The sequence below is a fragment of the Thamnophis sirtalis genome, unplaced genomic scaffold (assembly GCF_051295495.1).
Source record: "Thamnophis sirtalis isolate CommonGarterSnake01/CBP01778 unplaced genomic scaffold, rThaSir2_p1.2 scaffold_9, whole genome shotgun sequence".
NCBI classification, from domain to species: Eukaryota; Metazoa; Chordata; class Lepidosauria; order Squamata; family Natricidae; genus Thamnophis; species Thamnophis sirtalis.
The window spans coordinates 39025449-39053369 of NW_028261389.1; the positions used below are offsets into that span (position 1 = coordinate 39025449).

General features: G+C 37.1%; 1 protein-coding gene across 5 annotated transcripts in view; it reads left to right on the forward strand.

The window, feature by feature from the left end:
* ZC3H11D (zinc finger CCCH-type containing 11D) overlaps positions 1–21549 on the forward strand; it is a 28954-nt gene extending 7405 nt beyond the window's left edge. For 2 of the 5 annotated variants that reach the window (XM_014075712.2, XM_087723373.1), the window contains 11 exons: positions 353–472; positions 1860–1983; positions 7963–8121; positions 9959–10036; positions 10146–10256; positions 12122–12232; positions 13837–13944; positions 15372–15479; positions 16090–16293; positions 19426–19515; positions 19930–20081. In XM_014075712.2, coding sequence (XP_013931187.1) covers positions 353–472; positions 1860–1983; positions 7963–8121; positions 9959–10036; positions 10146–10256; positions 12122–12232; positions 13837–13944; positions 15372–15479; positions 16090–16293; positions 19426–19515; positions 19930–19955 — 1239 coding nt within the window. In that variant the 3' untranslated portion in view covers positions 19956–20081. Of the gene's footprint in view, positions 1–351; positions 473–1859; positions 1984–7962; positions 8122–9958; positions 10037–10145; positions 10257–12121; positions 12233–13836; positions 13945–15371; positions 15480–16089; positions 16294–19425 lie in introns of all 5 variants that reach the window. The other 3 variants (XM_087723372.1, XM_014075711.2, XM_014075715.2) reach the window with 3 other exon arrangements.
* Positions 21550–27921: the final 6372 nt, after the last annotated feature.

Sequence of the window (27921 nt, forward strand, 5' to 3'; positions counted from 1 at the left end):
TACTCTGACTTTACACCATTGTTCTCTTCCCTGCTTTCTAAAATTGGATGGATATGATTGGAGAAAGATCTTGATAATGATGATATCTGATTATTGATTGCTTTGCTTGATTCAAATCCAGTATTTTCCAATACTAAATCAACTCTTTAGTTCTACAGGTATTAGAATGGATTTTTGTTTTTTGAGAAGTATTAATTCTGCTGGCTTTTTTCTGTTTTTCTGATCTTCTGTTTGACTGTTATTTTAAAGAGTTGTTTCAGTAGTTTTATAACCTGAGAAATTATTTAAAATATTTAAGTAGAGGAAATGTTATGTAGCCAATTTTTCAAATCTCTCTTTTTTCTATATCCAGGGATCAAAGTGCAGGTTCCGTCACTGTGAAAAAGCCATTGGCAGTGATATTGTGTGCTCATTATGGAGAGAGGGAAAATGTTCCCATCAACTTTGCAAATTTAGACATATGGAAATACAGGTAGAAATAACAAGCTTTTAAAAGGTCTCTCTTGAACTAGAACTATTATAAGAATTCACCACTGGTTTCTAACCTCTGCTATCATTACTGAAAATATGTCATATTAGTTTCACATCTCTTCTATTTTCTTCCATTGAAATCTCTTCTATTGGGCTATGACATCTTAGTTTCACATTTAAGAAGTACGGTGTTCTTCTGACATCCAGTCACACTGAAGTTTCATCAGCTAAAGATTTGCACTGATTCACACTTTATACTAAGTTTAGAAAACCAACCAAAAACATTGAATTTTAAGTAACTCTCCATCTGTACTTTAATTGAGTTTTCTGTTCCCATAATCTTTCTTCTCAAAATGATAGTAGAAGATAATTGAACTCACAATTATGATTGTAAGTTGTTATGGTGGTTAAGCAGGTCACCACATGTCCTCATCAAAATTGATTACCCTTTTTGCCTCAGCCATTAAGTGAATGTGATGGTGCCATGATCATTAAGTGAACTCATTGATGGCAATGGAAAAGTTTTTGATGGAAATTGGAAGTAAACTTCAGTTTCCAACAAAAATGTTGTGAATCATATGACCATGGGATGCTCCCCAGAGCCATAAATGCAGGCCATTTGCCAAATGCCCAAAATTCAGTCATGTGACTGCAGGGGGAAGCCATTGTAACTTAGAATTGAGATCATCAAGTAGGTTTGGGGTGTGTCACTGTGGCTTCAAATTGAAGCTGAGATTAAAGTGATGCCAAGAAACAAAATGAACTATCTTGTATCAAATGTAATGTGAAATTGTTATTTAACGTCTGTAGATTCTGGCTTATACTCACTATGATTCCAAGGATATTAGGAAAAATAGTTTCTTTCCAAATGCTTTCTATAGTTGTGATGCAAATATATTATGGGAGAGGAATAGGCAGTAGTATTGTTTTCCTATTTTAAAATGTTCATCAATACAGCCAATGCTATAAAAAGAAGGTTCTATAGCAGTTGTCACTGTTTGGATGTAGACTGTGAAGTGAAACATTTTTGGATGAAATTTTAATATGCAATTTAGTGTGAAAGATAAAATAGGCCTTCCCCACAGGGAAGACTCTTTGTGCAGGACTATAGCACATATAATAAACAAGAATCCGATTTGGTGTTTGATATCAATTTGATGTCAATCAGATCTTTAATTTTAAAAGTAGCCCAAACAATCTCAACAAGGTCACATAGTCAATAGCAGTGGGGTTTACTGCAAAGCCTTTACAGTAAAATGCAAAAGCCTTTTTTGAATGCTTTGTTCTATTGCTGTTCTTCATAGTTTAGATTATGAATTGCAGAATTTCATTCCTGACAATTTCTATTGGATCATTAAATATGGGACCACCCATGCTTTCTTCTATAGCAAAAATACAACAGCATCTCATGCTTCTGGGAAACACAGCCTTTAGGCTGTGTGAGGATCAGTTGTGTCTTCCATCACAGGAAACCTCGTAATATCAATGGACTTTTTCTGCCCCCTAGTAATGGTGAGTATCTTTTCCATATTCTAGTAACTGAAATAAAGTCAATTACATATGTTTCACTTCTGTTATCATTGATGAGCAACATCATACTATAAATTAGTTTTACGTATTGAGTCAAAGTTCTTATTCCTAATCTGATTAGAATGGGGCCAATCTATGTTTTCAAGGCTGTGTTCACAGCAGATTATTATAATTAATAATTTATCAAGTGCAATTGTAAAATTAGTTTGATTTCTATTTCCCTTATATCTGTTAAGAATTTTGGAGATAACAATATTAAAGTTAATGGGAACCTGCCTGCTTGCCTGCCTGCATCAATCTAATCTTGGTAGAGCAGTTCAGAATTGCTTTTGTAATCTGCCCCCTTCTGGTAGATAAGAAATAATATAATGGACCAAATATAATGGACTAAATGACCAAAGCAAGATAGTTCTGATGTCCACCAGTACTGATTGGGTTCCTATCAGTTTTCTGCTATGCTGCCTCTTTTGACATTGGCATTTTTGTTGTTCTGCACCATGTTTTATAAGAAAAGTGATTTTGCTTGTACTAGTGGAAATGGGTAGCAATGCTTTGATCAGTAGCTAATGGATATTTTAATGTTGTCCGGCAGGGAAATTGTTTCAAGGATCATTGCTACCGCCTTCCTCCAGGGGAACGAAGTTAACAATAATATGGTCTTCATTTGGTTCTTCTGATATGTTTTGGCATTGACATCTACCGCCACATATAGTGTTGAGCCCTGGACTGTGTTTCCATGGGATGCTTGTTTTCTGATCAGGAAGGGCATCAAGATAGTCTGTTTTTTGTTTGTTTTAACTCCAGACAGAAGCTCCTCCAAGAAAAATTATCCTGGGTATCTTCTCAATTGCCACAGGTTTCTGCTGATTGATGAATGAAATTAGGTGTGGGCTACAGCTTGATAAACCCTTGAATTCAATAGTTAGAAGCAGGGATGGGATTCAGCCGGTTTGGGCAAACTAGATGCTAATTTTACATCTGTTTTGCTGAACCAGTAGTTGCAAGGACTGCCTGGCCCCGCTCACCTGCCACAGGAGTCTCCACGCAGCCTGTTTTAAATGCCAGGTAAGTGCAAGCCCTGTGGTGAAAAACAAGCCTCCTGGAAGTTCTGGAAGTCCGGAAACGGGCCTGAGGCTTGAGGAAAGCCTCCGGAGCCTGGGGAGGGCAAAACCCTCTTCTGCCATGGTGCAGGAGGCCAAGTAGGCCACACCCACCATGGCCACACCCACTGAGCAATCAGGCAGGAAACCGGTTGCTAAAATCTTTGGATCCCACCCCTGGTTAAAATAGACTACATGATAAACGGTACAACTGCAGCTCACATTCATCAAGCAAAGTGGAGTTGCCTTGATTGAATGGGGATTTTGTGCATCTTACTCTCTAAACTTGGACAACATTATAAGGCTTCAAATTCCTCTGAAATCTTTGGAATTTCTACAAAGTTATGCTTAGCTCCAGGAGACACTTTACTTTCTTTTAACATTTGACACTCTTTGGTGAGTGTACTTGATGTAATTTACATAGTCCTTTTATACGAAGGAGTTATGTTTGGGAGCTTTGATATAGTTGCCTATTTATAATAAAGAGTGAATACTAATTGACTTCACTGTCATTTTGTTGCTTCTACTGATATTTTAAGATCAGTGCTTCTCAAATCTGAATAAATTACCCAAAGTGAGTAAAAGTGTTTTTTCTTTGGGTAACGACACCCACAAACCCCTTACCCATCACAACAGAGACATATAATTGATGTAAAAATAGCAATGCATGTTAAAATATATTTGAAAATCTTTAAAGTATTCCTATCAAGAGGGAAATCAATGAAATTACCAGTTGCAATTTCTTCAAATGACATAAATATTGTTCAATGGGCACTGTTTGTATAAAGAAGGTAGTTTAAAGTAGTTAGTTTATGATGATTTGTTCTGTGACTTTTTGAAGTTATAACAGTACTAAAGGAAGGAATTACGATAGGTCTTCAAAGTTCAATAAGACTTTCTGATAAGCGATTTTGAGTAATGAAGGAAAAAAGTTTGAGAAGCACTTCTTCGATTCATACCCATCATCCAGGATCCTAGGTTGCTTCAACTAATTCTGCCAGCTCTGGTACAGTTCTCCAAACTTTTATGGAGAAAAACAGTTTTTGTATTCCAAGAAGAAGATATTCTTGTTGAATTAGGTTGTCTAGAACAGTACTTTTATATTCTGTAATGCCTGCCTAAAATAAGTATTGCAAATACATTAAGTATTCAGCACTCTTTCCTGGATAATATTCAGAGAAAGTGGAGATGAGAGGCAATATGAATAACTGATATACTGCATAATGCAGGAACCTCTTGTTTGCCTTTTTAAAAAATGGTTTAAATGTTTATAAAATGGTTAAAAGATAAATGGTGCATTTTACAGCAATACTAAAAGTATGGTTCCAATATAATGTTATTTTCTGTATGGAAAAATACATGTGGAAAATGTTGTGCAATTGAATATTACAAGAAAGATCTACATATGGAATATGGAATATATATATATATATATATATATATATATATATATATATATATATATATATATATATATATATATATATATATATATATATATATATATATATATATATATATATATATATATATATATATATATATATATATATATATATATATATATATATATATATATATATATACCTCTTCTGAAAATTGCATGAGAGGATTTTTTTTACTGTTATTCTCAATGGAATCCATGTGAATTGTGTTTTAGAAAGAAAAGTTATTTCCTCCATACTAGCTTTAGCTAGATAAGAAAATGATGGAGAAGAAAATGCCTAAATAAAGCACATTAAGATTACAATAAAGGTAAAAAGATTTAGGATTTAGGTTGTAGGAGGTTAAGGAAAGGAAAACTTTGATGCATATATTAATTGTGTGCAAACATTTCAGGAAACTGATTGCAAAAAGAGTGCCATATTTACTTGATGAGAAGAGTCTCATGTTTTGATTAGGGAGATGGGGGTCACATGACCTTCCCTGGGAATAAGAGTTCCCTTCTAAGGATTTACTTGCAGGTTAATAAGAATATGGGACTTTACATCTGGTGTAATTCTTTCTCTTTGCTGTCCCTTTTTTGCCTTCTTTCTGCCTCATTTCCACACAGTTTACTTCCCTCCTTTAGTTTACTTCCCACCTTTATTTCCCACTAGATCAGAGGTGTCAAACTCAATTTCATTGAGGGCTGCATCAGGGTTGTGTTTGACCTTGGGAGGGGGGCAGAATGGGTGTGGTCAGGATGGGCGTGGCCAGCTGGACATCACTTGTGTGATCAAATGCCACTTTTGCCAGTAGTTTGTTTTGCTAGCAGTCTGCCAGCAAAAATGGAGCCCAGGAGGGCTGCACACCTTTGCTGTTTCCAGGGTGGCTCCGTGGATCAGATCTAAGGACCCCACCAGCCAGATCCGGTCCACGGGCCTTGAGTTTGACATCCTTGCACTAGATGTAGACCTTGACTTACAACCATTCATTTAGTGACTGTTTCATTCTACAATAGCACTGAAAAAATTGACTTATAAGTTTGTCACAGTTACAACCATTGCAGCATCTCCATAGTCATGTAATAAGAATGTGAAGCTTGGCAACAGGTTCATATTTATGATGGTTGCAGTGTCCTACATATGACCATGTGATCACCTTTTGCGACAAAATCAAAATCTATGGAGAAGTCAGATTCACTTAACAACTATGTACTAACTTAACAACTGCAGCGCATCGCTTAATAGCTATGGCAAGAAAGGTTAGCAACAAAAATGTTGGGCTCAATTGTGATCATAAATCAAGGACAATCTGTACTCCTTTCTCTCATACCACCTACATCTTGGTTTTTTTGTCCTCATTGTCTTCCATATGTTTCTTTCTTTGTTTTGCCTCTTCTCAAAAGAAGGAATTTAGGTTTGTTGATTCTATGGGTGATCATGTTTAGTCTATGTAAAAAGAGGCTTACATGAAGGTGGGAAATCAATTAATTTTGAAGGAATACTTTATGCAATACCTTTTAATTATTGGTGGGGGTTTTTTGTTCTAGCTGTGCTCTTTTTTTGCTACAGGATGGTTTTTTTACAGAGATCTTTTTCTGCTACTCTTGTTTTAACGAATTCTATGTTTTCCTTTTTTTCTTTTTGGCTCTGGTAGTTTACTTGTGAACCACCAAGTATCATTGGGAGTCCAGCTGCTTACAAATTTAATAAATAAATAATTGAGATGTTAAAGTTGTCAGATTTATGGAATGACCTATAATATTAGAGGACGTTAGGATGATGACAATAAAGTACCTTTGTGACCAATGTCTGCAGCATCTCTCTCTCTCTCTTTCTCTCAGTTACATGTAGGTTATTAAAGTCAGTTTATTTTATTTACTTAATTTGTATAGTTGCCCATCTCAACTCTGGGCAGGCATGCCTTGTCCTACACAATTAGTATATATTGTCCTTTGCCTGTCCTTCCTTCCTTCCTTCCTTCCTTCCTTCCTTCCTTCCTTCCTTCCTTCCTTCCTTCCTTCCTTCCTTCCTTCCTTTCCTTCCTTCCTTCCTTCCTTCCTTCCTTCCTTCCTTTCCTTCCTTCCTTCCTTCCTTCCTTCCTTCCTTCTTTCCTTCCTTCCTTCCTTCCTTTCTTTTCCTTTTCGCTTCCCTCCTCACAGAGTGAATAGATTGCCTAAACAAGCAATCTCTTCTTCACATGCTTTTCTCCACACTACAGTGTATCCCTAAAAGTGCTAACCACAAGTTAACAAGCTTAGCTCTGTGGCCTTAATAAGTTGATTAGAACCCTCAGGCTGGCTGGCACTGTTGCCTGACAATGAAAAGATCTAAAGGCTGTTGTTTGCCTCCTAAGCAGCTCACAGCTTATATCCATAAGTGGGCTAAGCAAACAATGCATTCCTTTTCATATATATTCCACACTGTGTGCCTGTTTAGGTAAAGGTAAAGGTTCCCCTCACACATATGTGCTAGTCATTCCTGACTCTAGGGGGCAGTCCTTACCTTCGTTTGAAAGCTGAAGAGCAGCGCTGTCCGAAGACATCTCCGTGGTCATGTGGCTGCCATGACTAAACATCCAAGGCGCACAGAACACTGTTACCTTCACACCAAAGGTGGTCCCTGTTTTTTCTACTTGCATTTTTTTAATGTGCTTTCTTTTGAACTGCTAGGTTGGCAGAAGCTGGGGCAAATAATAGGAGCTCACTCCATTATGCAGTGCTAGGGATTCCAACTGCCGAACTGCTGATCTTTCTGATCAACAAGCTCAACCACTAAGCCTCTTACAATTCCTTCCTCTCCAATGAATGTATTTTTTTAACTGCTTCTTGCTAATTATCCCAGCATTGGGCTGAATGTCCCAATAGACATTCATTGGGGAATAAAATTTTCCCTTTGTCTTGAGTCTTGGAAATCTTCTCTAATAATAACAACTCACTCAGTTGTTCGGGAGTATATTCTTCTGATACTGTAAAGCAAAGGAAAGTCAGTGTAAAATCATAAACACAATTACAGTCACATGATTTATACTTAGTGATTGCTTCTCTTAACAATTGAATTGTGGTTGCTGAACGAGGACTACTCATACAATTCATGTAATTATATTTTATGCTACCACAATCATTTATTTTGAAGCAGTTAGAATAATATGTATTAACTGTCTGGAATACTTAATGAACCAAGGATGAAATCCTACCTGTACTTAACAGAAAGTTATTCCAATTGAACATGTAAGAATGTTATCTTATGTCATTGTGAATAATATTGCATACTATTAGTTAATTGATTGATTTTTGGTTAATGGTTCAGGTGATAATATGCATTCTAAATATAATTATTAAATTTTGTTTTGGCTTTTATGAGTGAGTTAAGTCTGTTAAACTCTTCAAAGTCTCAATTCAAAAGTTTTATACTGAATTTAAAGTTATTTCCAATAGATTCCACATTGCAAGGGGAAGTTCAGGAAGGAATTTTGCATGCTGCTCAAAATCAAGATTCCACAAAAGGTCAGGAGAATACATTAAGGCCTATTCATCCCCCACTTATTATTACTATCAATCTTGAGGAGGAAGAAGAGGAAGAACAAGAAGAAAAATGTAAATATTTTTTTCAAACATTCATGTTTGTCTGCATACTGTCTTTTAGAAAGAGATGAAGATTGCCGTAAATCCCAACATGAATATTATTGCCTTTCTTTTTCTTAGCTTACCTATATATGTCTAAAATATTGCCTACTGTTAAATTTGGAGACATAAGTAGTTAAAAAAGGAGATAAATGTTTTTCTTTAGAAAGTCAATAAATGGGTTTAGAATGCCTGCTTCATCTGTAAACCCAGCCTTTGAGAAATAAAAGCATATTATATATATATATTTCATGCAGAATAAAATATGGTTTCGGAAATGCTTTCCAATCCTTTAAAAGGAGCAACAATATTAGAAAGGAAGAGGGAAGATAACTTAGAATGGAGCTTAGAATGAAACGACTGAAAAGACTCCCCAAATGCTCTCCAAAGGCTTGCATGGGGATTTTTCTATTATTGTTGTTCTATATTTTGTGAGTGGCATGGTGGCCTAGAGGTGGAGCTCTCGCCTCACAATCAGGTGGCTGTGAGTTCTGTGTAGTGGCAGATTTTCTTTCTCTCGGCGAAATGAGTAATTGTCTACTGCGAACTCCGCATAGGCGTCAGGTGGGGCAGCCAGCCAGTAAATGCTCAGTTCCATTCAGTCACCTTGACTCAAATGCAAGGGACTACAAGGTCATTAAAAGAAAAAAAATGCTTTATATTTTGTCCATAGTCCCAGGAAAATTTATCCTTTTTTTATTTTGAACTTTCTTTTGTCATCTTGTCCCATTAATCCAAATTTGGCTCTGTTTTACTAGCTTTCATAGACTTATTCAATTGATGGACAGAGTCTGAAGACCTTTTACATAATTTCTTTCCAACACTGTTGAGATGGAAAGACTAAGAAGGAAGAGAAAGCATATAAAGTATAGATTCTGGAATTCTTTCTAAGTTCTTCTCAGCAATAGCCATTAAAAAGATCTCGGTGTTTTCCTATGTAAAAAAATAACATGGTGCATGCATGTGCTTCAGTGGTGGGTTGCAAGCGATACGCCCCAGTACGCACGTACCAGAGCCTGCCCGGAGCACTGGGTACCGCTTTGGTACGGTGCTCCGGAGGGCCCACCCACCTGCGCTCCTTACCTGTCTTTAAAGTCTTCAGCGCTTCTGCGCACGGTGTAGATAGAGCCTGCATGATGCTCTGCTGAGCAGCTGGAGCATTGTGGAGGCTAGTGGAGGCGTCGCTGGACGGTAAGTTGCATGTTCTTGCACTGCGTGCATCCATGTGGACGATGCTGGGCCCATTCCAACCGTACCAGTTGGAACGGGATCCGGAACCCACCACTGATGTCCTTTTGCTTCTGTTGTGCCTTTGTGTCAATGTGTGTCCTGGAAATCTTAGGGCCAGTTGCATACACTCTGTCTTGGGACTCAGAGAGAATGGGGCCGAGAATGATAAGTAACATTCCAGCAAATGTACATCTCCTCCTCCATAGGAGAATATTTTTCTCACTTGAGAGATTTTTTTTTTCTGGAATATTTTCCTTGTGGCTCTTTTTTTGAACTCATAAACTCAGTACTTGCCACACAGCAAAATGTCCTCTTTACATATTTTTGATAAGGATTTTTTGAGCCTCTTTACTTATTTTTTCTTATGCCCAATTGGGAATGAAAGAATGAAAGTGGGGAATAGGAGTTCTTTAGAAAAAATAATAATCTAGCTTTTCCTTTTAAACCTATTCAGTCAGTAAAAGAAAGATTTCCTTTTGTATTATAAATGTAAATGCAATTCAGATTTGCTTTATATGGCACAGAAAAAAGCCTGGAAAGAATTTTATTAAAAATAACTTTTTAAAATTGTTCCATACAGATGCATCTTATTTATTGTCAAAGACACCAGAAGATATAGAAGAAGAAAAGGCAATAAAGGAAATGTGCTATAAATCTGGTAAGAATCTTATTGTTATATCAACTAAGAACATTGGTGCATTTTTTAAAGCTGATATAACAATAGCATTTTTTTTTCTTTTCCTTTTGTCTTTTTGTGGATGAAACAGGAGAATATTATAGAATTCAGACTTCTCAGGAAAATAATTTAGCAAAAAATTCTTCAGTGCTGGAGAATGAGCTCATTAAACCTATGGAAACATGCAGAGAATTACAAGAAGGCAAGGAATAGAACAGTTGAAGTTTTTAATTTTGGATCTTAAATGTTGTTTTATCTTTTTAAATATAAGAAATATGCACTGTTAAAAATCCACATTGACATGTTGTTTAGAGGTAGATTCCAGGAAGAAGCCCAAGTTTAATCTCTGTATTTGCCAACTAAAAGTACCAATTAACAGATATCACAATGGGGAATTTGCCAGTTACCTGAGTAGAAACCAGTCTTAAATATAAAACCTGCTGCTAGTCAGAGTTGAAGATATTAGGTTGTGCCAAGAGTGTAACTTATTTCAGCTTAAGGGCTGTAACAGGCTTTGCATACTATGTTATTTCAAAATAAGTGAATAATGCCCAACATGGGATGGTTTTCTTTAGAGGAGTGGGGGGAAGACTGGGGAGTTGAAAGATGATTCTGAGCTCCTGTCTATTAGGGTCTAGAGCTCAGGAAAGGGCAGAGGTGGTATTCATCCAGTTCTGACCAGTTCTAGTGAACCGGTAGCAGAAATTTTGAGTAGTTCAGAGAACCAGCAAATACCACCTCTGACTGGCTCCGTCCCCATCTATTCGCTGCCTTCTGAGTTCCAGTTGATCGGGTGCATCTTCTTCTGTTGCCCTGCACAGGAGAACGGAGCTGGAAAGCAGGTTAGTGGGGTGGGGAGGGAATGGAGATTTTACAGCATTCTTGCCCTGGAGTGGGATGGAAATGGAGATTTTACAGTATCCCTACCCTGGAGTGAGGTGTAAATGGAGATTTTGCAGTATTTCCATCCCCTGGAGTAGGGAGGGAATGGGGATTTTGCAGTATCCTTCCCTTGCCATGCCTACCAAGCCACGCCCACCAAGCTACATAGAACCAATAATATTTTTTTTAATCCCACCACTGTGAAAGGGGATTCAATAATCAATATGTTTTATTTTTCCAACTCTGAATTACATGAATAAATAATACCTGTATCTTTGTATGTAAAAAAGAAATACAGTATAGCCTTTTGGTTCTCCAGTTAAAGTATATTGAATACTTAGAGGGATTGATGGAAAGTTATACCGTGTTTCCCCGAAAATATGACCTGTCCCGAAACTAACGCCTTGCCATATTTTTCGTGTGGGCAAAAATATAAGCCCACCCCTGAAAATAAACCCCCTGGACACCTTCCCCCCGGCCAGGCAGAGCACCGCTCACCGACCTAGTGGTATCCCAAAGGTGTCAAGCCATGGGAGCTGGGAGTGGGGGGGGGAAAGGCGCTCATGTTGCTTGGTGCCTTTGGGATATTGCTAGGTTGGGGAGTAATGTTCTGCCTGGCCGGAGGGGGGAACTTGCCATGTGGCTGCTCCCTTGTGAGTGGGCTCCCGAAGAGCTGGGCAAAGCCTGAGGAGAGAAGCAGCCATGAGGTAACCATGCTCACGAGCAGCCATCTGGCAAATCCCCTTTCCAGCTGGGCAGAGCACCATTCACTGACGTTGGAGGTATCACTACGTGGCGTTCTGCCTGCCCCCCAGCTCCCGCGGCCTGGCACATTAGGAATACCCCCTAGGTCAGTGTATGGAACTCTGCTCGGCTGGACAGGGGGGCTGTGCGAGCGCCTGTTCCGCCCCCAGCCTCACCAAGCCCTTGTGCAGCTCTCCCAGGGCACTGCCCTGGCCGCCCACCACCACTATGCTCCGAGCATAACTTCCAAACTCCAAAACTCAGGGCAGAGTCTTCCAGCATCAGCTGCTCTAGGAGTGCTCTCTATGGTGGATCAGCTGCCAGACAGAGAGTCTTCCAGACAGAGAGTCTTTCAGCAACCGGCCCACCATAGAGAGCAGAAAACCATTCCTAATACATGCAGTTTAATAACTTCACAGTTTTTCTCTCTCACCATTCTAGGTGATGGTGTTGCAGTTCCATCAAAGATTAACATTATAGAAAGGCAAACAAAAATAACAGCCTCAGTGGACAGTTGCTCTAAATCTGAACTTAGTGCCTTTGAAAATGGAGGTAATTATTTAAAATACATCTTCTACATTTAGATTCTTATAACTGACAATAAAATAAGTGTATAGCAACCTGCATTCACACACACACAGACACACACAAACTATTTAGTTTGCAGAAACCTTGCTCAGTCTTTTTTCATTTTCCAATTTAATGAAGCAATGCCATCTGTCTTTATTTAATTTTATTTAAAGAAGCTTTGGGATTGTTTGCAAGCTACATTTACCTTCTCTTCTCAGACTGCAATTTTTGCATCCTTTCTCTATTGAAACCACCAACAATAGAGACAAAGATGGAGTATGAGAGGGAGAGAGACTTGGGATTTGAATCAACGTATTACAAAATCACCTGCATTGTTGTTCTTGAATAGAGATGCCGCAGGTTTCAGAGCAAAAGAAAAGGATTCTCCATCAGAACAAGCAAGATAATATTGGGTGGCAGGTTGGGGGAAGCTGCTGAATAAGAGTCCCCAGCAAGGATATTGGTGTAACCATCTGTAAGAAAAAAAGGAATATGGAGGTGAACATTCAATTATTTCCAAGCAACTGAGTTTCCATGTGCTTTGTATAGAATCAGTAACTACAATACCGCAGTGTTATTTCCCAGACAAACAATACCATTCTTAAAGAAACTCTAGCTCCTTTGAGATGCAATGCCCCAAATTTCTTAATATGTGAGCACTCCTGATAAGCTTTGTATCACTTCTTGTTCTTGCTTTCGGCTGTCAATTCTTTGTAAACATTCACTGTAATTATTTGTAAAGAGAAAGCTGCATAAAGTATACAGCTATATGTACATAGGCTTCCTTATAAGCCAAGTTTCTGCTTTAGGAGGGCAACTTTATGTTGTTATTCTTATTGTGATGATTAGATTTACATCATCCCTTTATTTCTGTATAACTCAAGTCAGTGTACATCATGGGAACATGTTCCCATGTATTACTTTACCTCTCCTTCAAAAAAAACGTTGTGAGGTGGGTTATATCTTCTGTACAGGCCAGGGCTGTCAAATTTATGGCCTGCAGGCCAGATGCGACACCTGCTGGCCATACTCATGCCAGGTTTAGTGAAGGGGAAAAAAGTAATGTCACATGACATCGTCATGACGCTGTGAGTTTGACACCCCTGCTGTAGGTAATTCTTCTGAATATACAATTGCAGGAAAGAAGTAGCATGATTTGAGTTAGCATTTTAGGTGTGATATCAACTGACTACGGCTATTGATTGCAATATTTTCCAACCTTTTCCTTTCATGTTAGATGTGGCATGTGTTTATAGTTTGTTTGAAATAAGCAGGAGGTCTTTGAACAGAAACAATAAAACATCTCCTTAAGGTTTGCAATATCACTACAATGATTCAGGCACATGAAAGTGTTATTGCCATTGGCTTTACATAGGATCCATTGATGCTCATACCATGGAATCACATTTCATTTTGCTAGTTTAAACAACTTGTTTCATGTGCATATTTTACCATTCATTGCTTTTCCATTTAAAGGAAAAAAAGCAGACATCTAGAATACTATTTTTTTATTTCTTCCTTTTGTATGTTTCTTGTTATTGTTTCATTTTCTCTGATAATTTTGTGATATATCTGTTTCTCCATAGGAGGTGATTGTTACTTGTCACAAAGAAATATATTTGTTGAAGGGATACAAAACAAAATGTTCAATGGAGAGAAACAATTTACCATGCTAAAGTGTTTAAATGTTAAAGGTATTCAGAACTCATGTCTCACCTTTCTTTTTCTCAATGGAAAAATAAATATATGTACTGTCTTAAAACATTCAGGCAAGGGATTTGGCTAAAATATACTCCAGATAAATTGTTAATGTTAGGCGTCTTGCGCAAAAGGTTAGATCTCACTCAAAAGGGTGATTTGAACCATGTATTTCTTATATGATGCCCTAATTGGGGAATTATCTTGATATATTCTTGGGCTAGTGGCGTTGTACCACTGGATGAGGATATGATACTTCAGGGGAAGAAATGCCTTTTCAGAATGGCAATCATTGCTATATTGTTTTTGAAAAACAGCTCTGCGCTACTATTGGTTGTGATTTTTGGTATAGTTCCTGGTAGTACTAGTATTAATATGCTTAGTACTGTAGTAGTATGGTTAGGTTTAACTACTTATGTGCCATCAACTCAACCATAGACCTTCTCGGCGATGATCTGTCTCCAACCAGGTCTTCCAATTGTGCCTCATCTTAGGAACATTGTAGAATAAGCCCCAAATAAGGCTAACTTAGCTGCGATACAAATATAAATTCTGTCTTATTTAATTTGCACCATCGTTAGTTCACTATAACCCCTGGCCACTTGTTAAGGGAAATGGAAACTGCTGCTGCTTTTGTTTGCTCCAGCCAGTGCTCATATACTTGGATGAAATATCTAAAATGCTAAAAGAAAGTATCAATTGAACTACTATTATAATGGCAATACAAAGAGAGAGCTCTGAAGATTGACAGTAGGTCCTCTGTTGAATATTGATTTGAACAAATGTCCAGTAATGCTGACTTCTGATACCTTTGCTTTTCCTAGAAGAAAGCATGTATCTTTATTAGCCATTGAGTAGAACAATTAGTGAATAAATACACTGTAGATCACCCTGGATATCCTGTTTCTTTTTTATACTTTTGCAGCTATTAGCAATGGTTTGACCTCTCTCCAGAGAGAACTGTTTTGTCAGTTTAAAAATACTTCAGACCCTGTTATGGAATTTCTTTATTTGTAGATCATTTCATTTGCCAGTTTGGCAACTAGAACTGAATAGCAATAGCCAAGGAGACAACCACTAGACAATACCTGTAAATAAAGTAACAAGCAGTAATATTGATGATATAAATATCAGGCCATTATATTTCTGGGTTGTGTGTTAAAAGATTGTCAAAACTATGAATAGAATTCTTAGATCATGTATCATGGATCACATGGGAACAGAGGCGACAGATAATCCTGATTCAGAGTGCTAAGCCAAACTATGATTCCTTTGAGATTTAATAAATTGCATAAACCTACTAGAAAGATTATTCATGAAATCATGTAAAACAATGACAGTGGAGTAGATAGGTCTGTCTGTTGGCTTCCTTACTAATTGTTACTCTAGAACTGAATGACACAATCCTAACATTTTTTTTCAGCTACAAGCCATACAGAAAGCATCAAGAAGCATCATTTTAAGGGAGTAAAGAAAAAGAAATGGCTATCTGAGGAGTCCAAAAATTTTCCTGCCCCTTTGACAACAAAAGGTATTTCAAAGGAACTTTTTGAATAATTCCAAATAGCACAGTCTGCCCTATTTTACCATTTTCCATCATCATCAGTGGTGGGATACGACCAGTATGCCCCGGTACGGGCATACCAGTGCCTGCTGGGAGCACCAGTTACTCTTCCGGTATGGTGCTCTGGAGGGCCCACCTGCTCTCCTTACCTCTATTTGAGCTGTCTGGGGCATTTGCACATGCGTATGGGGCATATGGCACCTGTGTGATGCTCTACCAAGCAGCTAGAGCGTTGTGGGTGGTGGGTACGCATGAATGCGCTGCACACATGGTGTACGCCCAGCCCCATTGCAGCATACCAGTTACAACAGGAGCTGAAACCCACCACTGATCATCAGACACACTCTACTAAGATGGATCTCTCTATTAGGACCCAGTATTTAATTCATTTTTCAATATGAGTGATTGATAACTTAATCCTCCACAAGGTGCTGGTCTACTTCCAGCTGGGATGCTCTGGATTCATGGATGACTAAATTGGGATGGATTTTCCATCCTAGCAGTATACTGTATGTTGAGCCCTGAGTACTTTCTTACATGTTGGGGAAAATATTGATTGTTTTATTATCTCTTGCAGCAATGCATACTTCAAACTCTAAAAGTAAAGGGAATTGCCAACAAAATGATCAAATCAAGAATGCTGAGAATGCCTCTTATGTTCCTTCTCAGAGAGCCAATGGGAGAAGTATTTCCTTGAGTGCTCCAATGGCTGGAAGGTCACAAAATCTCACCTATGCTAAAATTGGGGTAGCCAAAGAATCCAAAATGAATTTATCTACAGGTGAGCATTTAGCTTCATAAGATTTCTTTCTGATATGGGCATCAGTTTGTATCCTAATGAGATGGTACGCTAATTAAATAATACTATTGCTTCATCAGTAAAGGTTTTTCAGCTGTGATGCTGTGTCCTAAAGCTTTCAACGTTGCCACTTGGTCTTTACAAGGAAGAGACAGCTACCTTCTGTTCACTGAAGTATATTTACTGTAACAGACATTACTATTTTTTAATATTGTTTGTGATTATTTTGAAATCTCACTTTACATTAATGATATGTCTGTTAATTCTGTTGCTTGCTCTAGTCTAGTATTTATGATTTGTATATAACTCTTAGTATATGAAATATTTGCCCCAATTCGTAGTGTGTTATGAAAATGCAACAATTGTGGTTTGCAAACTATGGCCTATGGCTTAGTCCACAAACCAGGATTAAACAAATCAGAGGTAATTTAAATAAACACAGCTGCAAAATTCTTACTTCTTCTTTAGCTCATGTAGGGATGTTGGGTATTACTTTTCATTTATGTTAATCATCTTTTTTCTAGAAATAAAAAAAATACAGGGAAAGTTTCAATTCAGGTTTATCCCCTCTAGCCTTGTTATTGAATATTTATTCACATAATAGATTTTAATCTTAATTTTATCATGCTTCTAATCTCCCTGTTCATTTAGTTACTTTATTCACTAGTTTTTTAATCTTTTTTTCAAAAATGATAAATAACATTTAAAAGGAAATATAAATAGATAGATAGCACAAAGGATTAGTAATAGGAGACTGGGATAATCCAGACTAATTATAACACACTATACTGTTGTCACTTTCAGGGGAAAAAAATAAAATTTTACATTTCCTCTCTGTCAGTCCATTACACCAAAATTGAATTTTACTATGAGCTTTTAGAGGTTTATATTCTGTAACTCTCAGCAATATCGCCTCTTCTGAAAAGTATCTTCCCAAAATATATTGGAGAAGCTGGTAGTTTTACCTTGTACAAAGTAGAAAAATCATGTTTAAGAAAATTTGATATCTCTAGAAATCATTATTTTACTTTATTAAATTAGTTGCTCCAAATATTAGTAAAGTTAAAACCAAACTTTTCAGAGGAAGATATTGATTGTTTAAAGAATATTTTCAAATAGTTTTGTTGCATTCAAACTTTATATCACAATTCTGTTTTAATTTTATAATGCCATTTATATTAAATTTAATACTTGTTATTTTGTATATTGAAATGTAGCAATTGTTTAATAAACATTTTCAATGCAGCATATTGCACCCTAATATTTTGTGCCCGGTCTGATTTATTTGTTGTGCTTTTTTGTTCAGCCTTAGTGCAGTAGCACAAAATGCTTTACAATTATTTTTCATACCTAATCAATTTTATTTATATACCATATTTTAAATGTGCCTTCCTAAATATTTTTCAAGAAAGCTAACACTGAAGGCCTATTAGAGAATTATTACTTGTCAACCATGAAATCATGGCAAATGCTTGTTCCAGTTAGAATAAAATAAAATAAATAAAATAAAAATTACGTGATATTTTGAACACTATGGTTAGTTTGGGTCACTACTGGGAAAGAAATTTTGATTTGATTTGAACTCTCATGAACAATTGCTGATAAAAAAACCCCTTATTTAAAAAGGAAGAAAAATATTTTTTAAAAAAATAAAATTGACAAAACGTATGTTACTCTTAATTATTAATGAAACTTTCATGATTAAAAAATAAATGAAATTGACAAAAAGTATGTTATTCTTAATTACTAAAGAAACTTTCACAATTTCTGAAAGACTACAAAAAGAATATGAATTGCATAAAACTGCTAGTTATCAATATGTTCATAAAGCTTTTATGTTCTTTGTTTCATCTGGATGTGTAGCAGCCTCTCATCTTAAGTAGATTTGAATAGTATTTTTTTAACAGAAGCTAATTCAGCCAACCTATACAATCACCAATTTAAACATTTCATAAAATAGCTTTGAATAATGTAAAAAAATCTGGAATACTTGCATTTCCTTGTAAGGTGTTTTTTTTGCGCATATGTACTTTGTTATTAGTTTGTATTATGTAGGCTTTTTAATTTACACTCTTGTCTGAATTGTTTAAATTGTATTCACATGTTTTCTTTTTTAAAAAAAACTTTTCATTTATAGCTTTGAAAAATTAAGAAAAAGTGTTTTAAAAATGATTTGTGCTACAAATCAAAATTCAAATTACTACTAGGGCTTTAAATCTTAAAATGTTCAACATGTTTTTGCTGCTACCTAGAGATCATCCTGATGTTTCCAATCCAGATTTGTAACCCTGAGGCAGAAACCAATTAATGTAGATTTGGAGTCCGGACTAGTCGCTCTCTTTCAAGTCAATCTATGTTATATACAGTATACTGTATTTTTCAGAATATAAGATGCTCCAAAGTATAAGATGCACCTAGCTTTTGGGGAGGAAAACAAGAAAAAAAATATCCCAATGGGATGCATGGAGGCTGAAAACAGAATTCTGGAGGCCAAAAATAGGGCGCATGGAGGCGACGATAGGTGGCAGTAGCGATGGGCAGCGGCGATCCCCACAGCCTGGAACAGCTGATAGGAGGTATTCCGGGAGTTAGATCCAACTGCCAATCAGCTGCTTGTGCTAAATCAGGCTGTGCTGAAGCTGACCATGCTGTTTGCTGCAAGGAGGCAAATTGCTGGGAGGCAGAGACCGAAAGGTGGGGCCGGCGGGTGGGTGGAGCTTCAGCAACATTCGCCATATAAGATGCACAGACATTTCCACCCACTTTTTTGGGGGGAGGAAGGCATCTTGCACTCTGAAAAATATGGTAATTCTTGTAGAGATAAAAGGAAAGGAGACACCCATCTATTCCTGAAGAATCGACAAAATATATATATCTAACCAAAAATGCATTAAAATAAATGAATTAAGTACACAAGAAAATTTCTTCAAAAATCTTATTCACAATTTCAGGTTAAATATAGAATGAATGTTCGTATAGAATTAAAGCTATTTTTCAATAGGATTTTTTGTTATGCGATATCAGAAAATGTTATGGTAACAATTCAGGTGCTTAAGGAGAATGTCAAAGTCAAGAGAAAAATTAAAACTTACTTTCTTTTCTTTTTCTTTAAAGAGAGGTGTGCTTCAGCGTATAATATTCCAGCCTGGAGAAAAAGAAGCCCGCATTCTAAAATATATACTAAACCTGAAAAAATGCATTCAGGTATTTATAAGGTGATAGTAATATACTGCAAGTATTGAAAATGAAGCAATCAAGAATATGGAGAGAGATTTTTAAGAGATCAAAATATTTTTTCTATTGCTAATGGAAAAAGGATAAATTAATGAAATAAAATGCTACCTAAAGTCAATTAAAACTTGACTAAGGAAAATGCTACTTACTTTACAAGTAAGTGTGGATAATGCAAGTAATGCATAAAGTTGTGGTCCATTAAGATATGGCAACTTCAAATAATTGCTTTCTTCATGTTTGTGAAGCCCCATTTTTAAATATATAGTAACATCTAGGAATCCAGATTAAATTATTAATGTCACAATCTATGGTTTGTTGTAGACCGCCTTGACTTTCAGATTTTATGTCATTGTATTTTAAAACTTTCATATGCTTTCATTTCAGAGCCCAGAAGAAATGGAAGTAGATAAAATGGAGGTTAATTTTAAAGAGAGGAAAGAGGGAATAAAGAAATGGTATATTGCTCTTTTAGGGTTCGCCATCAAAAGAGGACAAAATATTCAAATTCAAATGATTTGGTTATCAGGAAATCCAACTGGAGATCTAAGGTGACAAAAACGTTCTAAAATTCAGGAAGTATATGTGCTAAAACATTTACATTAAAATATGTAAACAAGCCATTTATTTCTGAATCAATTATTTTAATATGAACTTGGACTGAAAGTTTTATTGTTTGGGAGTAAGTATAGGCATGCTTCATAAGTGCTTTGGATCCCATATGAGAGCAAGCACATCTCTATTATTCAATAAAGCCATTTGTTTCCCATACTTTTGTCAAAATCTGAACAAAGTTGAGCAGCAGAGAGTACTAGGCTGTTTCTTAATCACTTTTGAAAGCATGGACAAATGTCCTGCTTAACAATGGTGGAATGTGTTCTCACAAGAAAAGATGTTTAGAATATTTTGCTTTTTTCAACAGCGATTAGCATTATTTTAATGACAATGGTACTAATGAGAGAAACACCAGTCTTCTTCCATAATGTGGAGCTACTGAAAACACTGTGATGCAAAGATAACTGACTATAGGTCCTACTAATATTTTCTGTTCTTCCAGAGAATAATCAGCATATATACATCAGCATATTTAATTCCAACCATGTTTACATAAAGATTTTCTGAATATTGTAATTAACTGACAATCTATAGGCTGGAAGCAGTGGTGAGATTTAGCCAGTTTGCACCACTTTGGGAGAACTGGTTGTTAAGTTTCTGAGCAGTTTGGTGAACTGGTTGTTGGAATAAATCATTAGGGCAGAGAACCAATTGTTAAATTATTTGAATCCCACCACTGGCTGTAAGGGATGGCTACTGAAAGAAAACTTTATAAGGATTAAATAAAGATATGTTTACATAAAGTGATTCATCATCAAAGTCCCCATATATGTGCTCACAACAATATAGACTAACTTTCCTCCACTGGTACTTGGAACCTGTTCTTTCATTCTAAAACAATCTGGTGCCGTGCAGTGATATTTTGTTCAGTTTTGTTAATTTAAAAACATGATATTGGGAAACTTACCTCCATAGGCTTATAGGAACATGCCTGTTCCTATAAGCCTTCCTTTATCATCTCCAATTTTCTAGGTAATTTTGAATAATTTGTTTTGTATTTCAAAGTGAAAAAAATAATTTATACTTCTGTAACTATTTCTATTGCACAGATCCTTGTCCTTTGTCTCAGTTGTGAAATCAATAGAAAGATGTGAAAAATGGAAGGGAGCATCTTTTAACTCTCAGGCATGGCAACACATTGTTAAAATTGTTTTTACTTTCCTAATTGTATAATGTGTATAATTCAGTTTCTAGACTATACAACTTTGCAGACATATTTTATATCTTGAAAGTCAAAAGCAGTGTAAATCTTATAGGTCTGTGCAACCAGGCTGGGCTTTAATATTAAAAAAAACTTTGATCATTAAAGGGAAATTAAGTTATAAAGTGTCTGTCTGTCTGTCTGTCTGTCTCCTGGCAACTGCCTGAACAAGTCTCTGTGGTTTTCTGGGTAAGCAATAAAAAATATCACAGTAGTCTAGTTTATTCTTATGTCCATCTGCAGCACATATTGCAAGAAACAACATTAAAACAAGATTAAAACTTTATATAGAATGGAAGTAAGTATTGGATCAAATCAAAACCAGTAAGTTAAACAAGTTGAAGTGAATGTAATATTTACTTCCTTCCTTTACCAGCCTTGTATGCTTAATTATAGTATACATTCAGTGGTGGGTTGCCAATTGTTTTACCACTGGTTTGGGTGCGCTCATGCACAACACTTCTGTGCATGTCCGGGCGGGCTGGTGGAGCCTCCCATTGCCGCTATTACCAGTTCGCCCGATCCGGGCTGAACCGGGAGCAACCCACCTCTGTATATATTACTTCCCCATCCAGGGACTAATCAGATCTGCATTTAGCAAGATGATTGTGTCATGTATTTTTTTAAAGTACAGGAGCCATCAATTTAATTACATTATAGAGAACTTAGATTTTACATAAAACATACATTTTTCAAGCATAGCATCAAGTATAGAGTACATTTAATCAAATCTCTCTTATACATTGTGACACTGTTTTATTCAGGACTAGATCTCTGCCAGCTTCTATCATATTTCCTGCATCTGATTTACCACTCTTATTGTCAAAAGGTAATCCTTAATACAGCCTCATACTCATGTTCGATCAGATATATTTCTTTGCTTTCCTCCAGAAACATCTCTTCACCTTGATGTCCTCAGTTAGGTTGGAAACAGAAAGGAACTCTAGCCTGCCTTCCTTTCTCCATAGTAACTAAATTGCAGATTCCAATCATATATTTTACAGCTGATTATCAATACTTTGCCCATGCCATTTTAAGATACCTTTGCACTTTCCCCTACAGGAGCCATTACAGGCATTACTTATCTATCTAGATAACATTTCTCTAAAGAAAAAAATGATATGATGCTTTGTCTTTTGAAATTAATTATGATTATTACAATTTGGGCCATTTTGGAAATATAAGCCTACTAAAAATCTGGAGCATCCTCTGGTAAATGCCACTAAAGTGAAGAAATGTATATTTAAATAATGAATAAATATTTTTTTTTTACTTTAACAATCAATAACCATTAGAGGACAATAGTACCACATATAAAGACACTAATAGCCTGAGACATAGTAAAAGAATAGTAAGTCTGATTGCCATCTACAGTGAAGCTTGTTGTGCAGATGTTGTTTCATACAATAGATAGTTAACTTTTTACAAAATTTTAAAGATGTGCTAACGTTGGAATAAAACTCAAAACCTGACAATAAATCTCTAGAAGCATAGCCAGCACTCAGTAGCTAACAATAGAAAAATTTAAAAAAACCTATAATCATACAGGTAAACTGCATTTATTGAAGCTACAAAAAAAGTAACAACAAAAATCACCAGCTACCACAAAGTATGTCTACCCAGCTCATGGCCTTAAGCTACATTTCCTGTTCTCTTCTTATATAGTATTGGACTTATGCTTGTTCCTCAGCCTTAGCTGTAACATGTCTACCATAATTTGATAATGGCTCTGTTTGATCTTGACCTCTTTGCTTCTATCCTTGGTAGCTCCAGCAATCATAATATATATTATTTGATAATTTGCCCAAGAAGTTAACAAATATTTTCTCCCATATCATCTTTAGTAGATTAATTGCATGATCTGATCCCTTTCTTCACTTCAAAATCTGAAATAATATGTTAATGCAATAAGTTGTAGCCAGTGGTGGGATTCAAATAATTTAACAAGTGGTTCTCTGCCTCAATCCTGGATGCTGGTCTGCAATGGAGAAATGGGAAACAGAGCAGCTAGCATGAAGGAAGGAGATAACTTTTCCTCTTTCTTTTCCCTGCTCCTCCGTCCCTCCTGCTGGCCACTCCATTTCCCGTTTCTCCATTGCAGCACAGCGCCATGCTGTGAAGCTTGCCCCACCCACCATTGTCCAGATTCTCTTGCTTCCCCACGTATTTCTTTGCTAACCTGATTTCCATCTCTGTTGCGTTTCTCCATCATGTTTCTTGCTGTTGTATGCAGGGGAAAAAAGTTTGTGGGACCAAAAAAAAAGTTCGATCAACCAATTCCAACTTTGTGAGATTTTGTTTTTTACAAGAAATTGGAATTGATTGATTGAACTTTTTTTTAAGCCCCAAAATTTTTATTTCTCTGCACATAACAGCAAGAAATGGGATGGAGAAATGGGATGGAGCTGGAAATCAAGTTAGCAAAGAAATGCTTGGGGGAAGTGAGGGCATCTGGGCATCAGGTGCTGAGACTGGGCCATCTCTCTACAGCAGCTGCCCAGGCCTGCCACAGGGAAGGCCAGCATCTACTGGCACTTAAACACGATGGCATTCCAGCTCTGGCCAGAAAGGGGCAGCTGGCATGAGCACTGCAGGCTGGACACCTGCTCATTTCAGCACCCTCCTGACCCTCTGGTGCTCCACCGGTACTTTGGCCTTGGGTTGCCACCTTATGCACAAGCCCCTCCCCCTGCCTGCTGCAAAGTAAGACATACCCTAAAAATAAGACCTAATGGATCTTTTCAAAGGACCTGGGCTTATTTTCAAGAAAACATAGTAGTTTTTGCCTGAGTAATGTGATAGAAGGCGCTGTATCTCCGTTTGATTTCTATTGTTCCTCTCTTTGGCTTTTGAAGAGGGTTTTATTTTTTTCCCCCAACCTGGAAGGAAGTTGAATGAAAACCATATGCATTCTGAAAAACACAGATTTAGCATAACCGGTTCACCAAACTAAAAAAAAATAAAAAGGTATCGGTTTTGCTGAACTGGTGTGAACCGACTGAATCCCACCACTGGTTGTAGCCAAAGGAAGCAAAGCATTACACTGAGGTAAATGTGAAAAATCTTACTGTGATACGCTGGAAAGGCCAATTGTTAAAAATTGATTTATCCACAAAGTTATATCAATGTTTCAAGGTGGTAACCCTTTGAGAGCTGTATGCAATGAAATTTCATTTTAATGTATGTCGATTAGTGTACATTCAAAGAGACAATGAAGTAGTTATTCTATTCTAAGTCTGAAACCTAAAAAACCTATCTTAGAATTTATAAGAAGTGTATGAGACAAGTTACAATTATCCAGGTACCATATTTTTTGGACTATAAGATGCACCGGAGTTTAAGACGCACCATGATTTTGAAGAGGTCAATTTTTAAAAAAACTTTTTTGCATTCTGCATGCCGCCCAAACCCCCTATATGCCTCATTTTTTTTGCAAACAAAAAAAAGCATGCAGAACTTTGGGAGGTTTGTAGAGTGCTCCTGGGAACTGGGGGGGGGGGGGGAGGGCAAAAATGACCAAAAGCAGCCTGGTGTTTTTTTTTGGCAAAAACTGCCTATTTTTCGCAAAAATGTGCCGTTTTTTGCAAATAAAGGGGGAGCATGCAGAGGCTTTGGGAGACTTGTAGACTACTCCTGGGGGCTGTGGGGGGCAAAATTGCCCATTTTGTGCTTATATTGCCCTTCCCAACCCCGAGGAGCACTTTGCAAGCCTCCCAAACCCTCTGCATGTCCATGTTTGCAAAGAAGTGGGCCAAAAATGCTGTATTCTGTCTATAAGACACACCCAGATTTTCACCCTCTTTTTTGAAAAATACAGTAATCTGACAGTTCATCGGACTAATATAATCTCTATATCATCTTTGATATAGAACATTCATAATAATCAAAGAAACAATATAATTCAGCATATAATAATCAGTTGCATTCAGCTGCAACACCTTTTATACCCAGAATAAGCTTTGATTGTCTGATGAGAAAAAAATAACTAAAAAAATAATTATTTGGTCAATTGGCTGTGAGAAATTATATTCCCACATCATCACTCAACAGATTTTGACTTTTTCTTTTCATTTTGCCTGCCAAAGAAATGTGCTGTTCTTTGCTAATGTTTATGCTTATACATACTGTGAGGGTGCTGCTGGCTTCTGAAAACAAAACAAACAAATCAACCAAGGTTGCTAATGCTTTTTAATTGCATGAATAACATTAACATTCAGCAAAAATACAGTATTCCAAAGCGAACAAAACTAGCTAAAATCAACACTGAATCTATATTTTAAATGTATCCTGAGCAAAATAAAAATAAAAATGAATAGTGCATGCATAGAGGACACATGTGCACCAAGGAACTGCCTGCTTGATCAGGCCAGGATGCATCTTAGTCCACCATTTTGGTGTTCACAGTAGCCAACCAAATGTCTTCCAAAAATGGAAGATGAAGAGATGCAATTGTTCCCTTTCAACTGTATTCAATGCCATGTTGCCATCAATATGGAAGTAAAACTGACTCAGCTGGAATGATAGCTTTTGGAAAGAAAGAAATATATCAGATTACCTTCTAGAGCAGGGCCATCAAACTCTCAGACCGCGGGCCAGATGTGTCATGCACCGGACACACTTAATGCCAAGTTTAGAGGAAGGGGAAAAAGTCCAATCATATGAAGCTGCCATGATGACATGAGTTTGGCCCCTCTGTTCTAGAGGAAGGGAAAAAATATTTTTAGGCGATCCCTTTAGAAAAAGTCAAATTCATCAGGTTTCAGGCTAAAATTCTTCTGGTGCTATTATAGAAAGGCTACACAAGAAATTCTTCCAGCAATAAAATTAGGTATTGGAATATGCCACAAGTTCCCTTTGGAATAATAGCACAAAGATACACCTGGGATAGACAATTTTATTTCTTTTAGTTCTCAAGTTTGATTTTCATCACCCTTGTCGATTGGTCCAAAACAGGAGATAGAGAGTATGGCTTATGAGAAGAGACTGCAGGTAACTGTAATATTAGATAGATACTAAATTTCCAACTTCTGATATATATATATATATTTTCACAGCAACTCAAGAAACAGTTTTTCTCAGACAATATCCTCAAATAGTAGCCCAGTAACCCACCCATGATCAGTTTACACTTGCAGTTGTTTCCATAGCTTCAGAAAGGAATTGTGTCAGGGCTGCTTCACTCAGTAACCAAGAAAGAAACCACTCAACACCATTTTGCAGAATTAAGAGTACTTTTACTGGTTATGAGTAGATAGTAGCTAAGCAAAGCAGGATCTGAGGCAAAAGCACGCGTAATCATAGATATTAATATGTCACCCATTCTCCCCTTGGTAACCCCATCCCATAGTCCAATCCAAACACTCCACAGGTGTCATGTGGGAGACATCTTCAAAATTCATCATCAGGCTGGTATGCCGGACAGTTGGCCTTGGCTGGAAACTTCTCTCCCTGCCACATGCGCAGTAGATGGTGAGAACAACTCCCTTCACTCCTGCACAGAATATTTCCCACACCCAAATACCATGCCCCCCTCCCCATTTCAATGGCAGCTGAAAAGCAAGCAGCAAAACAGAGGCTGACATCCAGCCCTCCGTCAGGAAAGGACATCACCCCTGCAAAAAAACAACAACAGACAAACAACACAAGAAAAAGGGGAAAAGGGGGAAAGGTCAAAATCAATGGAGGTCATGGCTTGTTGGGGTAGGTAGAGTAGAATTTATGTAAAAGTTGAGGGGCCCGCACATGGGACTTATCAACCCATTCAGCTTAGAAGGGGGGAAATGTTTACAGGAGACAAGATACTGAATGTGAGTCCTCTGTTTCCTAGAGTCCAAAATTTCTTTAATCTCAAAATGTTGTTCTCCCTCAAGGAGTAGAGGAGCAGGCAAAGGAACACGCAAAGAAGAAGTGTGCTCTGGCTTCAAAAGGTTGACATGAAACACCAGGTAAACACGGTTAAGGTACTTAGGCAACTCCACGCGTACCGACACAGGGTTAATGACCTTTACAATCGGAAATGGACCGACGTATTTAGGACCCAGTTTCTTAGACTTTTGGATGGTTTGAAAAAATTTGGTAGACAAATACACTCGATCCCCAACCTTGTATTCTCTTTGTTTCGTTCTCTTTTTATCCACCTGTTTCTTATGCGCCTGATGAGCCGTATCCAGCGCTCAGTATGTCAAAGGCCAGATTTTGCAGAGTTGGTCACTCCATTCGGATAGGGACAGAACTTGTGGCTTTTCTCGTGGTACCTCTGGGATTGGTACAAAATCATTGCCAAACACTATTTTAAATGAGGTAAAACCTGTGCTGCTGTGCACTGAGTTGTAGCATGAGGCAATAACTCCACCCAATTATCTTGCTGATAATTGATGAAACATCAAAGGTACTGTTCCAAAACTGAATTAGTCCTTTCACAAGCTCCGTTAGTTTGAGGATGGTGGGCGGAGCTTAGCCCCTGGGCGGAGCCAATCAACTTCCAAATTCCTTCCAAAATAAGGAAGTAAATTGGACCCCTCTATCAGAGATGATGTGGTTCGGTACACCATGTAGACGATACA